Source organism: Patagioenas fasciata, chromosome 10 (assembly GCF_037038585.1).
Source record: "Patagioenas fasciata isolate bPatFas1 chromosome 10, bPatFas1.hap1, whole genome shotgun sequence".
Taxonomy (NCBI): Eukaryota; Metazoa; Chordata; class Aves; order Columbiformes; family Columbidae; genus Patagioenas; species Patagioenas fasciata.
In genome coordinates, this window is record NC_092529.1 from 14,615,069 (window position 1) to 14,638,136 (window position 23,068).

The window sequence follows — 23,068 nt, forward strand, 5'->3', positions numbered from 1 at the left end:
TACCCTCAGAAATCTGGCCTTATCTAATACGTTAAGAGTATTTCACCTACAATCTGTTTCTCTTGCTTTATTCACATATAAATGCCAGCTCTGAAATTAAGCTTTTTCACTGATTGACATGTTAGTTAAAATGTGCTTCCAGGCTCTGTTCGGAGAGAAAAAAATAATACTGAAAACAGTACAGTTCTGTATGAGACATCTAACCTATTAAAAAAAAAATCTGGAAAGGAGAACTTATCCAGCGATGCCACTAAAGGGCCTTTACTCACAAACAGCACCTCTCAAATACGTACACTAAAACAGTTGCACATTAGCACTATGATATAAAGAAAAAATTTGTGAAGGAAAGATTTCTGCCCATGGTATTGGCATGGGTATTTACATAGCACAACTCCTGGGAAGTATGACAGGACTGCTTTCAGCTGCAGTCTTATATATAGAGAAGAACATGTATATCAAAGCTTTGTTAACCCTCTCAGCCATTTCATTTTCTAAGCACAGCATAGAAGGTACTGTGCTCACTGAGGGATTTCATTGTCCATACATCCTTCCAGCCCACCTTTTTCTTCTTCCCTAAGATTTTCTCAAAATGCCAAAGCCTGCTTGTCATGGTAACATGACCCATCTTTACCCATTTAGTAAGAAGGCACGGTTCTGTACATAGACTTAACTCTGTTTTCAAAATGCTTTTATTCAGTCAGTGTATCATTGTTAAATACTTTCCACCCAACAGATGGAAATACAAAATGACAACTTGAAATGTAAAGCCCGAACTGACTCACACACAATTAAGGAGGTATTTAAAGAGAAGTAGCTTGACAGTATTTAGAAATGTAAGTCATTTTAGCAGGAATATTCCAGTCTGATACTTGTTTTGGGCCAAAACCCCCATATATGCCTTTGAATATGGCTCTGTAGAAATATTTTTCATCCTTAAATAAAAATTAGCCCCAAGATTAGTTTATATAAAAATCTCATCTGAAAGGGAAGGCCATTTCCTGCCTTATTAACTTTTGTTTTATTTTTCTACTTCTTGCTGTAGGTTCCAGAGGAACATTTGATTAATTTGTGCTGTCTGCAAGTCAGGCTTTTAACCTCTGAGAAAGCTCTAAACACTTTAAAAGCTTACAGCCTTAAAATGGGTTGTCAAAGTGAACTTAAACTAAATAGAGGTCAACAATTTAAGGTTATTTTAGCTTTTCCAGGGAAAACGGATGCTCATTGGAAGGACAGGTTTTTGTAGGCTGGTTACACTTATTCAGTTAACCATCTTGCATTTTGAATACAGAGCACCCCTCACTGTTTGAACGCACTACTCTTTCTGTAAATGAATGCAACAGTGTAAGCAACCTATTATAGGAAAAATATAGGCTACTGAAAGCGTAACAGATTTGTAGATTTTAGCAGGAAGAGCTACTGTCAGAGCTTCCCAGGGCTCCTCAGCATCGCTTTGGAGAAGAAGGTGCTGAGAGCCATGTGAATCTGTTGGATCCATCCTAGACAGTCTATGTGCTCTTTAAACACAGATTGTTTCCCAAGGTTTTGTTTTTAACAATGATGCCACACAGAAAGGTAGTCCTGTTCTGCTGCAGATAGGAAGTGAATGTTGTAACCTGATGTCAGGTCCTATGCCCGAGTAAAACTCTCAGGGAATGCAGTCGTTGTTCTGGTTCCTCAGTAAAGGGAACTTCAGTTATGATATTGTTTTCTATTTCCCTGTTAACACATTGCACAGGAAAAAAAAAAAAAAAAACCACAAATCAAGATAAGGTTGGTTTGGTTTGGTTTTTGTAAAAAAAAAAAAAAAAAAAAAGAGGAGTAAGTTTTACAAATTCACATTCTGACAGAAAAAAAAAATCAGCTGTGTAAATTAGAAAGAACCATTGTTTCTCACTGTAGAGCAGTGTTAGAACCCCCATTTTAATGAAAACAAAAAGTCTTACTTTCCAAGGGCAAAGCATTCCAGTTTAACAGATGAGCCCTTCACTGCGTATGTTGTTTCAGGAAAACGTACTTCAATCTTTGGTTCATACTCCCCCATCACACCTGTTGAACATCAAAAACAGCTAGCACTCCAGTTGAGCCTCAGTACAACAGAATTTCAGTGTAAAAGAAAGGATGGTGTTAACGACATCAGAACCTCATGTTACACCTGTGGCAATCAACACATGATGTTTATAGAGCAGACTTAGCCTGCTGGGCAAAATTCAAACCTATGCTGAAAGCTTTTGTGAAATTTGTAAGATCTATGTATCGGAGAGCTGAAGAGTATGATTTTACACAAGTTCTAGATGTACAAGTATGTTACACTTCTGCACTAAGACTTGAGAGATAATTGACATTCATACCTCTTGTCAAGAGGTGTTAACAAGCCATGCCTTAACACTGGCCACTTCTCAGGATGCTGGATAGATTCTGGGTGTAAGAGAGAATTATGGAATTATATGTCCAAAATACTTGTGAAAACTTGAAACTTCTTTAAAACATCCAAACATGAGCACCAGACTTGAGAAATACTCATGTAATTAGATGAAATTATCACATTTGAAAATCTAACTGAACATCTGATAAATCACAGATAATCCAGTACCAGTTTAGGGCATTCAATTTTGCAGCAGGTTTGGGATTGCTTTAGCAAACTCAGCTTTTATCTAAATTTTCTAAATGTGTATGCATCTTCTAGAGTAACTCATTACAACAGTAATGACAAATATGAATCAGACATTTTCCTGCACATAGTGTCTCTGCTCAGATCCCCCACTGGCTAACATTACGCATACAATTTGCATTGTTGCCTTAGAAGCTGCCCGTTTAGGACCAAATCCAGAGGCCACCAAAGTAAATGGGAGAAGATGAAAAGACACCTATAGAGCAAGTCTGAGAAAAGTAACAAAGCAGAGTGATAAAAAGGAAGAAAATAGTGAGAAAATGTCTGAAGCATTTACAATTGCAGTTTGTACCAAATTATTAACTTTTGAGCTGAGGAGCTATAACATTATTTTGCATTACCTGATTATATTATAAAGAGGCACACTCTCATAGTAGAAGTATTATTCCATAATGCACATCTGAGTTTTATTTATTCTATTCTAACATTATACAGACTTTTGTCAGTGATTGTTGCCACTGCTTTGCAAACAGTACAAGGATATTGCGATTTAGGTGAGCAAACTTCCAAAACAAGCTTCGTGTAGAGATTTCCTAGGTATGTATTTCTCACTGTGAACATTTAATTAGAAGTGTTGCCAGAAAGATATTTGTATATGTGCAGGTGCTTTCTCACCTCAATGACTCATTTTGAAACAGCTTTCTAGATTTGATATTTGAGCTACACCTAGACTATAAATTAAGGAAGCTTTGCTGGATTTTAACCTCAACACAGGCATGTCTAAGATGAAAAACATTAACACACCATTTGACATCCTCTTGCCATTTTTCAATGATATTGACCTTTGAAGGTTGCTTCCAAGCTAAATTATTCTATGATTCTATGCCTGTTTTCTTTAAATATGTTTATCTCATTGTCCTTGTCCTGACAGTTCAGATCTCATTTCAATACAGCAGAAACTGTGGGATCATGTCCCAGTGCACAACTATTTACTAGGAGCCTTTTACCTCCATGAGCATGTACAGCAGTATCAGTTTCCAGTAACTGGAGATGGACTGGTTAGTGTTTTGCTGCATGTTTTTAGCCAAGTGTTCCCAGATAACTCACCATCGCTGCGGAGAGTGAGAGGAGTGGGTGGCCCCTGCACACTTTGCTCTGCTTTTGAGTTCGTTACAAGGCAGGTGTAATTGCCCACATCTGATGGCTCCACTTTGGCAATGTACAGATTTCCCGTTTCTTGTGAAACAAAGCGGCGACTATCTTCCTGAATGTATAAGGTATTATCATTGAAGATCCATGTATAGGACAAGCCTAGAAAAACACCAGATACATATCATGCATCCTTTCCAGTATAATCTGCTTCCCATTAGTGCTTAAATGCAATCTTGCCAGTCGAAAGAATGAGTCAGTTAGAGGGCAAACCACTGGAGATGCACAAATTAGCCAAGGCAAGGTAAGCATTGCTTTAGTTTTAAACTCATTTCAAGCCACTTCAGAAGGTCACAAAAGTTTCGTCCCCAGGTGATTTTCATTTTCCTGCCTAGTCTGTTTTTAAGTAGGAATGGCAGTGCTGCAATGCTGTGAGAAAACTGTTTTAGTAAATAATTCCCATTTATAACACTTTCCCTCTGAACATCTAGAGAGAGAGTTGCTGGTCACTGCTATAGCTCCTTTCTTCCCTCTGAATATGGAAAAATGAAACTGGTAACACAGCTTTATCATGAGATTCTTATGAAGAGGGGAGCTCAGCCAAATGCAAATATATTGGAGATAGGTTAATATTTGATCCTATTGTACATTTGACTCTTATCTTCCATACTTACACCTGCTCTGTCCTTCTCATCATATTCTGATTTCCTAACATTTTTCTACCATATTTTTCCATGCAGTGTTTCACAAAGCATACCTTAATAATGTATGTCTATAGTCTATGCAACTTTAATTTATTTGACTAGCCCACCCTGGAAGGGAAGATCTCCACGTGAGCTTACCACCCAAGAACCCTGCTTTTCAGAAGATTTTTTTGCCAAGCCCTTTTGGCTGCCATCAGTACAGCAATCAGTACAGCAGGTTCAGTGCTGCAGCACAGGTGCACCTGAGCTGTCCTGCAAGCCTCACGCTGAGGCTGGTCTGCATCCCTGCAGACATCCGAAAGCAGGAACAGGACTGAAATTCTGTCTCTAAGAAGGCACGGCAAATCAGAAGTTTCAAAATCTACCAGTTTAGCTTTCCTTAATTAAATGTATAATTCATAAGCTAACAGTGTTCTGCCAACAGCTTCATTTTTACACATTTTCCCCATCAACAATCCCATTTGAAAAAGATTATTTACGTTTCTTTCCCCCCCTCAGTTAGAACATGGATACAGTATGGTAATAAGACTGCAAACTCCAGTAGTTCTGTGGAGTTTTATGTTATCGTCTTCTAACATTTTAGGACTCTCATTAGAAATGATGCATCTCCAGGGAGCAATCAATGACACTTTCTATACTCAGCTAAATCCTGCAATAGGCTCTGTTTTACTACAGCTTAATGCTTTTTTTTTTTCCTGATGTACAGTAAACCTAGAAGATGCAACAATTCCTAAAATAGTGTAATACATCATGTGTGTATACACAAATGTGCATACATGCAAGATAAAACCACCATATTTTCACATTTCCATGACCATGTACGTTTAGGTACCTGGTTAAAGCATCTATTTACAGAAAATGTGGAGATGGGTGGATTTTTCCATAGGGAGGATCAGTCTCTAGCCAGATACAAGTGATGTAGCCATGACTTGACATGTCTTCCAGAGATATACTACTTACAGACTATGTTCCTGTCTCAGATACAAAGTTTGATGACTTTTTAGTGTGGCTGGACAAACAGACTGAAATGACTGGTGTAGGGAAAAACTGGTTTGAACGCCTTCTTTGAAGTTCTCTAACCTATAAGTTAGGGACTGTAAAAAAAATGAAGATGATTTGCAGGGTAAATACTTTAATCTGTGTTCAGCTAAACAGTATATTGTAAACATGGGATTTCTATGAAAGAAATACCTTGGAAGTGCAGTCTCCTCAGATTTCACAAGAACACCTGAGGGCTGGCGCCCTGATGTCCCTTGCTTTCCTTCTCACCTAGACCTACACAAAGTTACATGCGGGCTTATATGCAACAAAATTGTTCTGAGAGGCTGAGCCACTGATAGCTGGATGCACGATTTTCATGAAACATTAGTGTATCTAATGGTAAACTGGAGGTAATTTAAAAAGCAAGAAAAAATGAGAAAAATGAGTTTGCAGGCTCCCTTCCCACAGGCCAGTTCTGGTGCTGCCAATTACAGGGCTGAAGAAAGCACTGACCCAGTCTAACACAGCACCATTGTAACTGCTAAGACACCAAATGGATGCCCATGAAGTACCTTCAAACCATCTTATGGCATGAAAACAAAAACCAGTTTCCTGCTGGTGATGCAACTAAATTTTCTGTGTAGGATAGAGTGTACAAATCCTAATAAAACTCTATTAACACCAACTTTATGCTACACAGGCATTCTTCATGAGGTCAATCTGTGAATTAATTAATCAGTAAAAGAGAGCCAGTCCTTGTCTGTCCTGATTTCAGTTCTCAGGGGGTTCCAGCTGACTTTCTCTTCTGAAGTTTCTGTTACTCTCTCCTTGTCTGTATTCAACTATTGCCTTAGGGCCTATTGATGAATTTTCCCCTTAACTGGGAACAAGTGTAGGCTCCTCCTTTTCATATTTAAATCCCTTTTCTCTCCAGTATGTGGGATATAAACACTATAGTTCTTCTAACTGCAGGTTCATCATCACCAATCTGCAGGCCATACTTGCCTAGAGCCTAATTCAGCTCCACTAAACTCTGCAGAAACCCTAATTTTAATTGACTTCAATGGGAGTTAGAAGGAATCTCAAGAGAAAGGAACCAGAATTTGGAGATGAAACTTTTCTTTCCCTTTCCAAGGCATAATACCAGCAGGTATAATACCCTTACACAAGGACTTTTATTAAAAAGTTAACTGACAACATCAACAGATGTAAAAGGCTAGAAAATCTAAGATTACATTATAAAAGAAGCTACTGTAACTTAAACATTTCCATTTTGGGTCACTTTGAATAAATCAGATGTGGAGCAGACTCAATGAATGAACAAAAGAAAGTACTAAAAGGTCCATGCCATCAGTTTTAGAGTTACATTGATTTACATGAGTAAATTAGCAGCTAAGGAAGAGTCTGGTGAACGTATTGCTGAACAGAAGGTAGCAGAGGCATAGAAAGGAAATCATAAAGCAACAGTAACCTGCTAACAAAGTCTAGCTAAAATTAACTTGAAAATTGCTGTTACCAGCTATTTTATGGAAGAACAAATAAAGGTACAATTCTTTGTTTAGGCTTTTTTTTTGTTGTTTTCTATTTGAACAACAGGATTTCTGAAATGGATAGCAATTGGGATCACACTTCAAGACAACCTTTAAAAACACTGATCACCTTTGCTAATTAATTCTTTTAATTCTATCTAGCTGACATAATAAATAACACAGTACCGCTCCTTTTCACATGTACAGCAGATTGATCTCAGCCTAAATTAACACATTTGAGCACTGAAAACTGGAAAACTATATTTGTTCTCAAAAAAAGATACCTTGGAGAACACTGAACTGCCTCTACTTCAGAGGGGATACGTATCAGTGGAGGGATAATTACAACAATATACTCTTAATTATGCATATGTCAGAGAATAAGCTATTTTATTAGTGCTGCAATCCTGTGGTGTGTTTTCTTCATTTTTTTTTAATCCAAGGCAGATGGCTATGTGTTGTAAATCTTCCTTCTCCTCACAGAGGTCCCCAAAAAGAGGTTAACTCCACCTCACCTTCCAGACAAACACTGATAGGCAAGCCCAGAGCTTGGCCAGGCAGGAGGAGCATTGCCTCCACCTGTCAGCTGTGAGCACTTTTAGAGCACAGCTGGGAAAGAAGAGCAGCTGATAATCACTTCTGATACACTAGTCTAGGGAATATAACATTTCAGCACTTTCCTCTGCCTGAGCAAATTCAAATCAATATTGCTCATTCTGCAGGAGAACAGCTACAGGCTGGTCTCTGGGAAGAGACTCTTCACCCTCCTGCCAGAGCTGGCAGGAATAGATTAAAGATTCATAGGAGCATTAAGAAATAGGAGCAGAGAAAAAAGGACTCTAAACCCACGACTAAGGCACTCTGCTTTATAAAGGGAGATACGCTTCCAACATTCACTTTATGTATTTTATCAAGTGACTTTTATATCAAATGCAGAAACAACCTGAGGCAGAAGTCAAAGACCCTTTTACGTAAGGCAGCACTGCTCATCTCATCCTCTCCACATACCCCATATTTCTCACCCACTGCTTTCATATGCACCTCCTTCCCCACCCTTCTGCTGGCTGAGAAATTAGCATATTCCCCCACTTAGCAAATCTACAGGGCTCCCACATCCTTTAGAGTGTTTTGTTTGTTTTTAGTGTAACCCTGGTGTAGTAGTGTCAGTATAGAGAAAAGCCTACAGATTCAGCATCCCAACTTCAAACCCTAGCAGCTCTTATGCAAAAGTAAATGCATCAGTGATCATGCTGCTCCGAACTAGATTAGCAACTTCCTTAAAGCTCTGCAGGGAGCCACCTTGAAGGAAACAAGCCTTATATCATGCTTCACTTTCAAGAAAATAAATTAATAACAGTCCACCCTGCAGTCTTGTATCAAGTCACACTACTTAGGCAGCAACTTCTTAATCATAGTCAGGTCAAGCTCATATATAGTTACAGCAAAGGAAGCCTCTTCAAACTTCCTTCCTCCTCCTTACATACTTCTCTTTATTTCCTAGCTCTCTAGTTTTTAATAACAGAATAACAGTATATGTATATTATATAACAGAAAAAAGCAGCTGACATAAAGAACTTAAGCTAGAGAAGAGAGACTTCCTAAAAAAAAAAAAAAAAAAAGAAATACAGCTTATTTTCCCACCCCTGCACTCCAGAGCCTCACTAACAAGCAGAGGAAAACCACATGCTGAACTCTATAAGGTGTGTTAATGAGCCTCATAAATAAAAACAGCTGAGGCTGGAGAGCTGCCGGTGCATAGATAGGGAAGGAGGGGCTAGATGAGGAAATGGGGAGTCTGGGTTGGGTCGGGTCAGGTAGTTTGTGGCAGCTTAATTCTTTCTTTCAAAAGCTGTGGGATTTTGTTAATTAAATATAGCAAGTTTTCAATTCTTTGGTTTGTCTGAAATGCACACTGTGTCTTTTGAAGGTAAGTGTTTTAGTTTGGTTGGTTTTTTTGTTGTTTTTTTTTTTTTTTGGTGAGAAATACTAATGTTTATCTATAGCAATATAGAGTAGGTGCTCTATTCTGGTATTAAAGGCTTCAGTATGGTTTTAACAGTAACTTTGTGAGGCTTTTTGTTCTTCTGGGAGTTAAAGGTCTAAAGATGTTATATTGTTGAAGCAACCCTTCTAAACTTTTTTCTTGTTTTTGATTGTTTAGCTGCTTAATACATTCTCTAACTTCTGTTGAGTAAAATAACATGGTTTTGTTTATAACACAGAAATAATTTATCAGTATAATCTCAGTTAAGAAGTAAATATATGGAAAACAGTGAGCTAGCTGTTCTTGCTAGCTGTATCAGAAAACTAAGGATTTTAAATACTTTAAATGTGGAAATGTATTTACAGCATATGATAAGCACCTGAGTGGTCTAATGAGCTTGCTTTCTTATAAACCTAGCAGAAAGCTTGATTTCAGACTGTGGTAGAGGGCTAGATAAGCTTGGCAGTGTGTTGCTCTTTGTAGTGGGAGGTAGAAAGATAAATGAAACACTTCTCTAGATACCACATATAATAGAAATATTTCTTGAGCTTTCATTCTATATATCTATTCCTATTTATCACTGTAATATGGGAAGAAACTTCAATTAATGAAGAATTTAGCTAGTCCATTCTATTCCAAAATAATTATATTAACTAGAGCTGTTTCAAACAACTGCTGTACAGATGTTTTCTGTCTTCCTTCAAGTCAGAGGAAAACAAAGCCAGTAACCGTGAGAACCATGTTCTTTCCTCTTCCCTCAATGTGATGTATAGGTCAGGACAGGTCTGGACTTTGCAGAAGGAAGAAGCAGCTGGCCTATAGGAGGGAACACCTGAAGGACTGTGTCCATCTGCTCTGGCTCCCTTGGGTATCTGTTCAAGGACACCAAAAACTCTTTTCCACAAGCATAGTCAATGAGTCTACCCAAAGAGTTAACCTCAGTTTCTCTGTAAATGTTCATACTAGTAAAAGGCCTGAATTGTTTATAGGCTGTATCTACAAGTTTGCTAGGAAGTTCTAAGACTAATTTTGTTTCCTAGTGTATACAACACCTTACGCAGCTTGTGATGTCTTACTTGTGTTAATACTATAGGAAAGGCAATTCTTTTGCCACTAGTATGCTACATCTTCCAAGTTCCTGGATATCTAATGAATTCCTGTCACATTTAGACTACAGAACACTTGTAATGGAAGCTGTCCACAAGGCTGGTAATCCTTTCTCCTGTAGATATGGAGTCAGAGGCAAGGGTTTCAATTAAAAGTAAATATACAGTCTTTTTTAATAAAAACAACTTCCTAAGCATCCTGAGATAGTATACAACTTATCATAGTTGATACCATGTAATTTATCCCCATGGTATATGATTTTGGATCACAAATACAGTGTTTATGGATGACAAAAGAACTCAGTTTCTCTTTTCTAGACACTTGTTACTTCAGATAATGTATTTTTCACGCCTATTGGTTAACAGCTCACATCTCTAGGTTACAGAACTCTGTGAGTAAAGGCTTTATTCATGGATACCATTTTGTCAGTTCAATTAATCTGCAGTGAACTCGCTTGTTAACTATTTATTTGTTCTGAATGCTTTCTTCTAGTCATTCTTATTCATCAAATCATAATTTTACACTGTAGCGGGAGGAAAATATATAGCTTATGGGCTCAAGGATGGATGTGTTGTCCTTCTGTATGTCCCATTGATACACTTCAGGAACTCTTTCAAGCCATTTTTGCCCTTAAGGACCAGGTTTCACTTCATCTCCTTGATTATATACTTCTTTCATATGGCTGTAAACAGTAAGAGAACTGACATTTCCTCTATGTTCAAGACTTGCGGGCTTGAGATTGATTGATGAGTTTCTCTACATCTCTGAAATACTGCATCCTCTTTACAGATCACTGTTCAACTTCTCATGGGAATTTGTCATATAGCACTGTTTCTTTAAGAAAAATTGAAGAAGCATTGCTGAGAGTAGGATGCTGGCACTAGCACAAGGATAACTGCATGTGTGGCCACTCCTGCCAAAAGCAGGACGTGAGTCACCTAAAATCTGCTGATTTTTTTCAGCCCATGACAAGTCAACTTAGTAGTTATGCTATTGATATTTCCCCTTTTAATACACATTTGTTTTTCTAGGATAAAATATCCAACTATCTTCAGCTAATTGTGTTAGGAAACCATAGTTCTGAACTCCAGACTTCAAAAGATCTGAAGCAGTTTTGATTTGGGTTCTAATGTCCCTTGGGGAGACTTGAGAATGTATGTGGCTCGAAACTTGCAACAGTCAATGTTGTTTTTGGGGGAAAAAGAGTCTTAAAAGATCGCTCAAGAGCTTCTCACTTCTAGTAGGTACAAAAAGTTTCAAGAAAAAAATGACAACAGCAGTGTACATACATGTTCAAGCCTTTGCAATGTTCTGTAAATGCTGGTGTTGGAGGGCGTAATAAACTTATAAAAAGGAGGGAAAGGAAAATTGTGTTCTGTGTTTAGGGGTTGTATTAGAAGTAGAATCTGAAACACAACACTAACTGTCTTACTAGTTAGCTGCTTGTCACCTGGACTTTATCTCATCTGGAAGGAAAACCTGAAAAACAGCCTTATGGTTAGGAAGCAGCAGCAGTAGTAGGCAATGGCAATAGATGCAAAACATCCTCAAATCAATTCCCCAGAAAAATCCTTTTCGTTCCTTACCTGAAACACTGAAAATTATCAGACAACCTGATTTAATCAGATTTCCTTTGATCAGGGAGTTTACCTCTCCAGAAGCCCCGATCTAAATATTTTGATGATTTTTTTGTGATTTCCAGGTATTCAAGAATAGAAGGCAAATTTTCATGACATTTAGTAAGTAAAATGCAGGATTCAAATAGCAGCATTGAGGTAGCAAAAACTAAAAGGCAAATAAGTCATTCCCCTCAAACCTGAAGCAGTTTTAATGAAGAAAGAATTGTTGTTGGTTGCAGCTATCCCATGTGGGGGAAGAACCTGAGATAACCAGTCATGTCTGGAGATAATCTTTTAGATCTTAATGTTTTCTTTGCTTGTGTCATACCCAATAAATGATGGACATGTTTTAGCACCTCATAGAATAATAAGGGTCTCTTAAGAAGTGCAAACTTCCATGTCCTTTAAATAAATGAAATCCAACTTTCCTGTAAACCTATATGCTTAATGCACAAATAAATTCTAGAGCTAATCAGGCAAGGAACTGCATAGGTGATACTTAAAATCAGCAACTTCTGAGCTAGAGCAGTTGATGTTTAGGCTGCACACAACGTAGAGCTGCTCATCATACCTCCATAATGTGGTGGAGGACCGCAGAGTAGAACCACTCCTTGTCCTTCTCTGACTGACACTGTGCTTCTTGTTTTCATTTCAAAATTTTCAAGATCTTGAGAGAGAAGGAGAAAACAAGACCCAGTTATTAGGTCATATTTATTCCTAACTGTACCCCAAGTCATGCAATGATTATGTAACTCAGAAACATATTTATGTGTTTAATGTAATATAATCTTAGTATGTGGATTGCCACACTGTGTGGAAAATTAGCTCATCCAATGTAGCATGTAGCCCTTTGAAAATCATGAAATAACCAATTGTGAAGAAGTTATACCCTAACCCTGTAAGTTTATATTTACAATTCCTAACTGCAAAGCCAGTGTATCATTCTATGACTTTTTCTAGCTTTTTTTTTTTTTTTAACTTATTTGATTCTTAATCTACGTGGCTAGGAAAAAAAATAAATTCTTTTTTAATAGAAGTAAAAAGCAGTTATGCTTCTCTGTATATGGAAGTGATAATTAATCAACATCAAGACTCCCACAGAGTGTTTTAAAATTATTATAAAAGCATGTTGTATTTTAATGAGTCTGTTTTGTCCTGAAGTTGGCTGCAGTAAGTGGATATATTTTAATTGACTTGAACAAACTTTAGCACTGCTTGTGAAGGGGAGAAGGAGGATGGAAGCAGGAAAATGTGATGGTTTAAGGAAATCTCCTGTGTAACCATGTCTATGCCTGTCTCTCATATGTGATTTTTAAGGCTATTAAGCTGTGTTCTGTTTTGGGTTTTTTGTTTGGTTGTTGGTGGTGGTGTGGTTTTTTTGTTTTGGGGTGTTTTTTCACTAAATCTACCACCACACTATATCTCCTCTGCTTTCTGACACTTCACTGAGATGTCTAAGTATTATCAGTCTCATTCTCTTTAATTCAATCACAAAATGTGATACAACAGATTTACTTTAAAAAAGAATGATTATTTACTTTTTGATTCAGTTCTCATTCTCATGAGTAGACTTACTAATTTTGTCAGTGTACTCTGGAAAAAGATTGTTTAAAATACATTCAAAATGGTTTAATATAATAAATAACATCAGCTTCCCCTTAAAACTCTTTATACTGTAGTGTTGCAAACTGCTTGCCTTAAGCTTATTTACCTTGTTTCAAACAATTGTTCCATTTTTCATCAGCTGAATCTGATCCAGACTTCAATAGGGAGAAACAGTTCTTTTTGGTCAAAGCAATAATGATTACTACCTGCACAGGCTCAGCTATTTATGTCAATACATCAATTTTCGCCCCCATAGTTGAACTTTACAGAGCTAATTTTTCTTTTCCTCCTCTTCATGTGCTGTGTATTGTCTCCTATGAAGACATTGTCTACTCTGAGGTGACTGAATTGAATTAGGCAGCTGTAGCACCTCCTCATGCTGTCATAGCTACAGTGGATAGTATCTGTCAATACACTGAGAAAGTGTTTTAAACTCTGATGTTCTTTTAATTGCCTGCTGGCTAGATCTCTGTCTTGTGGTCTGCGTAGTCTGGAGGGACAAAAGACAAAAGCCTGATCAAAAAAAATTACTTTTTTCCATCCTATAATACTAATGGGAAATTAAGTCAGTGCATGGTTGTAATATGACCGACCAGATTTTGGGTTCATACTTACAAGGCACTTATTGGTCCAGTCTCTAAATGTGTGAATTTATTTACTTGTTCTCAAAATTCAGTCTGAGAAAATTAATCAACTTTCTTCTTTTTCTTTTCTTTCCTGTGGATTAAGTGTTTTCTGAGAAAGAAAAGGCCAGCACAAAATATTGTGCAGAAAACTGGCCTCTGGGCCAGATGTGAAGACATCACCTGAGGATTTGGTTGGGTTGCCTGCCCTGGGGCTTTGTGTTCTGGGAGGAGTGAGCTTTGTATGGGGGGAAATCCTATTTATTATGTCAAATAGAAAAAATATTAGAAAGGTGCAAAACATTCAGATCTCTTAGGATCCAGGCACTTGGTACAAAAATGATCATATTTCCCTTTCCTTGAGCTGCTAATACAAAACCAATTGTGCAGTTTCTACATAAAAAAATGAGTTTAAAAACAAAAATCTCTTGGGCAGTATGGAAAATATATGTAGTATAAGTAATGGTTTCCAAAGGTTTCTGCTATGGTAAATCAGACCTATTTTTTTTGTTGAGAACAAAATTTCACTTATGAGGCACCCAAGAAAGGAGGAGTGCAATGCTGCAGTAGAAAAATGGTTTCATGGCAATTCAGGATTACCTATACAATACTTCACTCTGAAATTGGAATAGATTTTGAAAAAATAATAAGTTGTGGCTAGCAATTTTTAATTTAATTACATATGTCATGGTATCATTTTTATTGTATGGAGGCACATAAATGGCCATTTAATCTCTTCCTCTGGCCCATGACAAGCAGAGGTATCCAATGTCCTTAACAGATACTTATTTAACCCATTGTTAGAGACCTGTAGGGTTAGACATTTTTTAGATGGTCCATTCCAGTGCTTGACTCTGAAGTCTTCATCATGCTGCATTTTTAGAGACTCCCACTCCCCAAAAAATTTAGTAGCCTAAACAGGAATAATCTTTTTTTTCTGAACTTGATTTTGATAAATAATTGTAGAAAATCAATCTAGGCAGTGTCTCTCTCTGTAATGAAGAATCATTGTATATATATCAAAAAAAAAACAAACAAACAAACAAAAAAAACTCTGAAAGAACAAAACAAAGAAAAATGAGTAAAAAAAACTCATTGGGGAGTCAGTCTTCTGTCCTCATCTTTATTGGGCCTTTTCTCCAGGCAGGCAGCATCTCCTATGAAATATTATGACACCTCATTCAGTTGAGATTCAATAATGAGGTATAAAATTGTCTATCATTGTTATGTAGCCCAGAGTGATAAAGAAAGAGGTAGACCATTAGAAATGATGTTTCTTTTTGCTGAAAGCATTCCCTGTGCCCGAAATATTTTTGCATCCATTTTTCTCTCAGGGGGGTGGCGGTGGTATTTTCAATGATTAATTGCAATCTAAATGGTGTTAAATATATAAAGAAAAAAACCTGAAGATGAATATAAATGTAGATATTCTACTTTGTACTGGTTATTCTGAAAATCTGGCTGTTACACTTTGCCCTGAGCAGCCATTTACACAAACAGAACGCAACCACTCAGTTCTCCCAGCTACTGTTACCTAGGATAGCTTTATAACAGAACATGACACAATCTAATAAAACATAATGTTGCTTGTCAAAAAGAGTATCAAATAAGATCGCTAAGATCAGATGTTTGGCACACAGTTAGATTGCTAATATGCACTTAGGAATAACATGACTATTTAACAGATGGTTTATTTGCTAACTTCAGTGTTTCTGCGGAGTTCTATAAATAATCACCTAGTTCTATATAGTTCCTTCCATTCTTTGTCTGTCTTGATCTTACTTTATGAACATGTTCCCTCACACTGCATTGCTCTCTCAGCTGCAAGCTTTAACAAAAAAACAACTTTTTTCTAGCACTGTGCATGTTGGTAGATTACTATTGGTATAGCACAATTAATCAGTTGGATGTGACAATGAGGTCATGTAGGCTAAGCAACATGCTCAGGTGACCAAGTGATTCTTCACAGTGAAGAGTGGAAATATATGGACTCAGCTGTGTGTGGTAAGAAGTCATTTTCAGCTGGGAACATTTGCAGACCTAAGCAAGAAAGGTATGTGCTCAGAACAAGCAAAACATATGGCATTTTGTGGAGACTAAATTAGAGAATGACAGGGCTTTCTCTGATGTAAGTGGGAATATTTGAGGTGAAAGAGCCTTTTTGCTCTTTATCAGGTATGAAGGGAAAAACAGAGAGAAGGAATGGGTCAGAGTGCTTTTTTAATGCTGTAAGTCAACAGTACCCCACTGGGGTTAAGGAAGTTATGCTGATTTATGGTAGCAAGTGATATGGCCTGCAAAAGTCTTCAGCATAGATATTCAATTACAATAAAAAGGTGGAAAAAAACCAGTATTTTTGGGTAAAGATGATTATTGGTACAGCTTTGAGTACAGAGCTGACATGGAGAGAAGGCAAGCTAACCCACAAGCAGTGGGTGAGGTGTTTACTTGAAGTGATGATCTATGGAGATAGACACATACTTCCTGCTCAAGTACTTGTGTTAATATGCTAATTAATAGGTTTAGCAGCACAGTATTTAAGTGTTTTAAAGCCCAGCATTGACATAATTGCTGATAACTTCTAATTTCACCACCACCACCAATTACCTACGCATCTGGTTGTGGGTTTTTTTAATATAAAACTGGCTTAAAAGTTTTAGTAGTAGGTTTAATTTGCACAACAGAATGTGTGAAGACATGATCAGATTTCCTTGGATTAGGGAGCTACTTTAATATGTCTGATAGGAACAAAAACCTAATCTCAAGTAGCAACTAATGAATTTCAACCTCCCAATAATATTTGAAATTCATTAAACTGCTCAGGAATAGGTGTAGCACTTCCAAACCAGCCCATTTTAAGAACAAGCACAGGGCATCTGTCTTCTAGCAACCAAGATAACTGGGGTATTTTAATATACAAAATTGTTACAGACAATTAAGGAAAGTCCAATTTATCATTTTGTATAATTACTAGCAGTTTATCTGAATTAATGTAATTTCATGCTTTCTTGAACTTTTGATTTTTTTTTTTGGTAAATGTTTTGTCATTACGTAATCCCAAATATTATAGATGTAATTATTTGTTATTGAAATGTGTGACGAATGTTAAGGACCTAGTAGTAGGAGCAGTTTACAAATTAGCTTTGCTCCTGAGGACAAATCAATAAAATTCTTTGCATTTCCATGTGGCTGTGGCAAATTGTGATATATTGCATCTGTTCCAGTTTCTTCTGTTTCTCTTATTGGCTATGATATATTGCAGTATGATTGGTGTCACTGTATGTGATGTATCACAACAGAAATGCTCTCACTAGGAAATGGGGTAAAAATTACAAGCTTAGCAGTTTTTAAAAGAACCTCATTGTTATCATTTGCTATAAGCATTTCTAACACCTCTGTTATGAGCTGACAATGTTACCTTCACTTGCCTGTGACTATAATTAGAGGGCTCACTGGTAAGTGTGGGTCTGAATTCAAAGCCTGTTTCAGAGAAATTAGGTCTGTTATTAACCACACGTAGAAAAACTGGAACTTATTGGACCTTTTAAACAATCTCAAATTCTGGGAAGTCCCATACTTGGCCAGATTTTGGGTTTGCATTCTTTTTCACATAGAGGAAGTCCCAAACTTTTGTTGGGCTAAGCCACCTTTAGGTACAGACTGTGTCTGTTGGCAAAAGATCGCGATCATCTGTTCAGACCACTCCAGAAGACCTCCTGTGATTCTAGCCATGTCTCTTGCTGCTTCTCAGTATTGCTGTACTGAATTGCCTCACAGGGGACAAGTACTGATGTCTTACAGCTTGATTACCAACAGGGTGTGTTTTGGAAATATCTTTCTCCAACTATCTCCCAAAGGGGGATGGCTAATGTAATTTTCTACAACTTTCACTGGAAAGTAAACTTTGTTCAGCTTTCAGAACTCTACTAAACTTGCTTAAACTCTGACAGTTCCTCTTTCTTGATAACGGTGTCAATACATTAATCTCTTCCCTTTGCCATCTAATCTCAATTTTTAAATATGTTCTAATTGATTTTCTATGAATTAAATTATGAGATTAAGAGCAGTATTATCTCTAAGGTGTCCAAAAGCTGCTTAGCATTTCCCATTTCTTGATTTTTTTTTTTTCAATACTTGCATTTTTCACTAAACACCTATTGAATCCTTCTGCTGCTTCCCCATATAAAGTACCTTTGAGCCTTTGTTTTGTCAGTGTTGTCACAGCACAGGGCCTGTAGAACTCAAAGATGCTTCAGCCAGGATGAGCCTGGGCAACACCTGAGTGTCTCTTTTCACCAGGACGGGTTAAAAATAAACTGTAAATTCTCAGTTTTGCTCTGGTTTTCCACCCGAGATGAACACTGCATCCCATCCTGGTTAAAAGAGAAAGTCACCCTCTCCTTTTTTGCTGATTGAAGGCCAACAGGAGAAGCCCCACTGCCATCTTGCCCCTAAACCTGGCTCCTCTCTGCCCTGATGGAGCAGTCTGCCAAATTGAGAGGGAAAAGCACAATTGCTGGGTCTCGCCCTTCTCTGAAGTTGCATATTCAAACCAGGACCTTCATCAGGGTTCCTTTATTTAGTTAAATTGCTTTGGAACTTCTAAGGGGAGAGGAACTGTAATTTACACATTAGGATGCACATGGGTCCCAGATCTTCAGTTTAAATGGTATGAATAGCCAAGCCAGGCACTAATTTTCAAGGTGGGCAACAATAATTTCTGCCACAGCCTGATTGTCTTTTTCAATTAAAGAGTGAAAATGCCCTTTACATAGTAATATCAAGCTTCTCTAGAGGAAAAATGGAAGGTCACAATTAAATTAAACAGGGAGGAATCCTTAGCTGACTCTTTCTTGTTCACGCACCAAGAAACTCAGTGCAAAGAGACATTTGCTGTGAAGATGTAGTGCTGGTCTACATCTGGTTTTTGCGATTTTTTTTTTTTTTTTTTTTTTTTTTTTTTTTTTACTTTTGTAGACTTACAGCATAAAACATTAAAGCTCTCTTCTGAACTGAACACAGGACTTGCACTGAGCAGTAAGTGTTGATGCAGCCTTAGGGCTCTTGCTGTAAACCTCATCTGCAGGCCAGAGGCATATCCAAGGATTTAACTCTCTCAAAGGGAGGAGGTTGTAAGAAATATATTTTTAATATTTTATGTTCCTGAACAGTTTTCTCACTTGTCATGGCAGAGTTCATTTGTCACCTGTCATCACAGAGTCACTCTGCTGTCTGCATGAGTTTTCTCCAAATTAGAGTGCTCTTAAAAACACATTTCTCTCCCTAGTCTAAGTCTCACAGCCCAGATTTGTCCATGCCAGAAGTATGCTGGTTTGTCTGACTTACACTGGAGATGATCCTGTCTCCCTGTGTCAAACTACTTCCTGGTAGGGGTGTTAACTCTTATCCTAAACTGACTTCTTTCTTTTTATTTACCCATGCTTCCAAACAAGCCTGGTTTCCCAGGGCATATGTTGGTTCATGAACTTGTCCCCTCCCTTGGATCTTGACCTTCTTGTTGGCAGTGAGCAGCCATACCCATGGTCCTGTGGGGAGCCCTGTTCGCCTCCATGTACAGGGTCTTGCTGGGTACCTCCTGTTGAAAACCTCACAGTCCCACTTCAGGCCATGAATTCCTCTTTATAATGCTTCTATCATCAATATAATCTATGCTTATATGTACAATAAAACAATGGCAAGGAAGAGAGGGCTCTCGTGCACCACTGAAGGTGTGTAACAAAATCAGCATGCTCATCCATATTCCAGCACTTCATAAATTCCTACACAGCCCTTTGGAGATCTTGATCCAGCACAGAATTGCTTTTCACAGAGTTACTTTGGGTTATCCCCAGATGCCTCCACTTTATCTCACTCATTTCAGCTGCAAAGCCATCAAAGACTACCTTCCAACAGGAATTCCAATATTTACCTGAGTGATTGATGTAAAGGATGTTTGAATGGGAATCTTCTAAGTAGGATTTCAGGTGTGGTATACATTTTTAGTTGTTCTTTCAGTAGCATATTTGGAAACAGATTTACAGTTTTGTGCATTCTATGTACCAGATGTGGTTTGCCTATTGAGAGAATCTTTGCCTGTGACCTTATTTCTTCGCACCGTGGGAAGTACCGATGGCAAGCACTGTTCCTCCACCTTGAACATAAGCTACAGAATAGAGAAGTTTATCTTGTACTTCAAAACCTTTGTATTAGACAGGATCAACCTGCAAAAAAACCTAATCAACTTCATTATTTTTATATTTAAAAAGCCAGTCATTTATTCCAATAGCTTAATTCAGTATTTTTTCCCTTGCAAGCGTCCAACTGTAACTTAATTTTTTTGTCACACTAAAGAATGAAGCAGCTCGTGTGGACGTTATGGATGTTTCATTTGATAATTTATTGGAATCTAAGGCATATTGTATGTAATGAAAGCAGAGCAGATAAAAAGAAAATCACCCAGACTGCAAATATAGGCTGGGTTTATCCTTCAAAAATATTAAATTTTATCAATCAGAATCTAGCAGCTCTGGGACCTATAGATGCTCTGTTACCTACCATATCTCTATCACATATATTGCATTTCCAATACAACTTGCAATGGTCTGATTTAGGATAAACACTTTTATAGGAACTACAGAATAGTAAGTAATATATAACTAAGAGATAATCTTCAAATACTCATATGTTCCCTATTGTTACTTTATCTTACTAGCTCACTGTATGTAATGCTCCTTACAATATGTCTGTAGTGTATGTCTCTATTTTGTACATGGAGAATTCCTGTAAAACAGTGCTAGGCTCCTTTCTATAATGAAAGTTTTATCATGACACTTTGTTAAAGCTGTTTTGCTTAAGCATAGCCTTGAAGGTGGTGTTTAGATAATCTGAGAGAGGTGTTTAAAAACATTTGAGATAAAAATGCAGCTTGGAATTCTGATGCTGCTTGGTCTGCCATGACATTAAATATAAAAGGGGAGTGTTACTACCATCAGCCTCACTTTGTGTGTTTAAAAAGAAAAAGGAAGTTATTTCTGTATTGGACATTAGATGGGCTCTGAGAACACAAAGCAGATCTAGATCTTCAGGGAATGATGGAGAAACAAAACCCCTTAATTATGTAGACACACCTATATTTTCTGGTTTTAAGATTTCTAGCTGTTCTTTCTGTCTTTGGGAAGGTCTGGATATTTCCATAATCTGTTCTTAGCATTTCTATTTTAAAGCTCAGATACTATATTATCACCTTGCCTTCTGTCAGCAAGCAGGTGAAGCCATTCCAGGCTTCCTGCTTCAGCATTGTTGAATGGTGGTTTATGTCTCATGCTTTTCCTTAAGCCTGTGTGTGTACAGACTTCTGTAAAGAAATAAATACTGGAAAGCTCTGCAAATGTAGAAAGATGAGCTGAACGTGAGGTCTTGCAGCATTTTTGGTCTTTCAGTGAATAAGCTGCATCACTTCTAGTTGGTTTTCTGCAAATATTCTGCTCAAAATAACTTTGAAGGAAACATAGTGCCCCACTACAGAGTGGCTAGAGCAGTGTACAGACCCCTTTCAGCAATGTATATCAGGTTCTCACCATGCTTTTCCTAATTTTGTGCAAAAACATTGTGAAGAAGAGCAAAAATGCAAATATGCCTGAGGCTACTCGGTCTGTCCACGGAGAGCATCCATTAAGACAAGACCTTGATGTAGACTCCCACCAGGGGGAACTGTTGGAGAGAGTGTTGAACATCGGCACAAAGTGTCCATATCAATCAGAACTGACAAATGAAAGTTCAGTTTCTTTTTACTCCAGTCAGAGTTCGACAAAATATGGGGTCTATTTCCGAGTAATAAACTAAATTCTTGGTGTATTTACCGTAACTCATTCTGTTCAGAACTTTGCTTTCCACCTACTCATGCACAGCGAGAGGTAGTTACTGCTGTTGTAGTTATAATGGACTCTCTAACTCTGGTTAAAAGTCCAAAAGGCAATTTAGACTTGTAAGATTTCGTGACATAAGGAGAGATGACGGCAGGATTTCCATCCTCCAGACAGGACTGATCTGCAGGGAGTGTTGCTATTGCAGTTCGCAATTTTTTCTCACCTGCTTATGGGAAGATGCAGATTGTAAGGTGTTGTCAGGATCATCAGGAGGGCCATGAGAGTCTGGAAAGGACACTTGGATATCTGAGTCTCCAGATATCTGCAAGCTGAGATATGTTTCTGCATTACATGTAAGGAAGCACTTTTGGGAAAAAAAAAAAAAAAAAAAAAAAAAAAAAAACAACACAACCAAGGAGGAAAGCTTAATACATTACTTTGCATTTGTAGGTTAAAAAAATAGGTGAACAGAGGCAAGTCTACGACTTTATCTGGTGTGTCCCTACAGAGGATGAGGGAATGTAGTAAATGAAGTAAAACTTTGGGGGAGTGTATCTTTGTGCTTCTGCCACTGGAAAGCTGAATTCTTCCTCCTGTTTACTCTTCAGTTAACACTTGGTCATCTCTGAATACCTACTGAACACTAAATTGAGAAGCATATACCTCCTTTTGAAAAAGAAAGAAGTTGTAGTGTTCATTCTTTCAATATAAGCTGCTGGACAGCCTGATCAGTATGTCAGCCCTTGCATGCACTGATGAATTAACAACCAGTTTACTTGAGGTGGTAGTTACAATATTTAGCACACCTTTTAGTCAAATACAATGTTAGAAAGGAATTTCTGGACACGGAGTACCACAATACAACCAATCCAGAAGTGTATATGCTGTTTAAACTAAAATTCATGCATGTCCAGACTTTGCAAATTCAGACTCTCTGATCTAACTGTATTGATTTTTCCCATTTTCTGTTTCAAAGCATATACTACAAGTAAAAAGGGTTACGACATTTTTAGGAATGCTATATTGCTCTGTGATGTTTGTGTAATTTGTGTGCAGTCAAAGGTAAACAACATGATGAAGTAATCAGATGAAAAGTGGGCTTTCATGCTAGCTGAGCATTTCACAATCACTCTAACAGGGCTTTGCAAATGCTTAGTCTGTTGTGATCTAGGAAAGACTAAATGAACTTGGTTGCTTTCAACATATTTCACCTGAAATGGTTAACTGCTGGTGACAAACTATTTTACATTTTAGAACTGAAAAGCTCTGTCCAGGAGGAACTATTGCTTCTCTA

The 23,068-nt window shown here is 37.6% G+C and overlaps 1 protein-coding gene across 4 annotated transcripts in view; it reads right to left on the bottom strand.

Annotated features, from left to right (window-relative positions):
* The window catches only part of LOC136105729 (contactin-6), a 143,537-nt gene that overhangs the window by 51,034 nt on the left and 69,435 nt on the right, over positions 1-23,068 (bottom strand). For 3 of the 4 annotated variants that reach the window (XM_065845508.2, XM_071813210.1, XM_071813211.1), the window contains 3 exons: positions 12,253-12,348; positions 3,716-3,919; positions 1,944-2,046 (listed from right to left, as the gene is read on the bottom strand). In XM_065845508.2, the coding sequence (XP_065701580.1) occupies positions 1,944-2,046; positions 3,716-3,919; positions 12,253-12,348 (403 nt within the window). The remainder of the gene's footprint in view (positions 1-1,943; positions 2,047-3,715; positions 3,920-12,252; positions 12,349-23,068) is intronic. The other variant, XM_071813213.1, reaches the window with a different exon arrangement.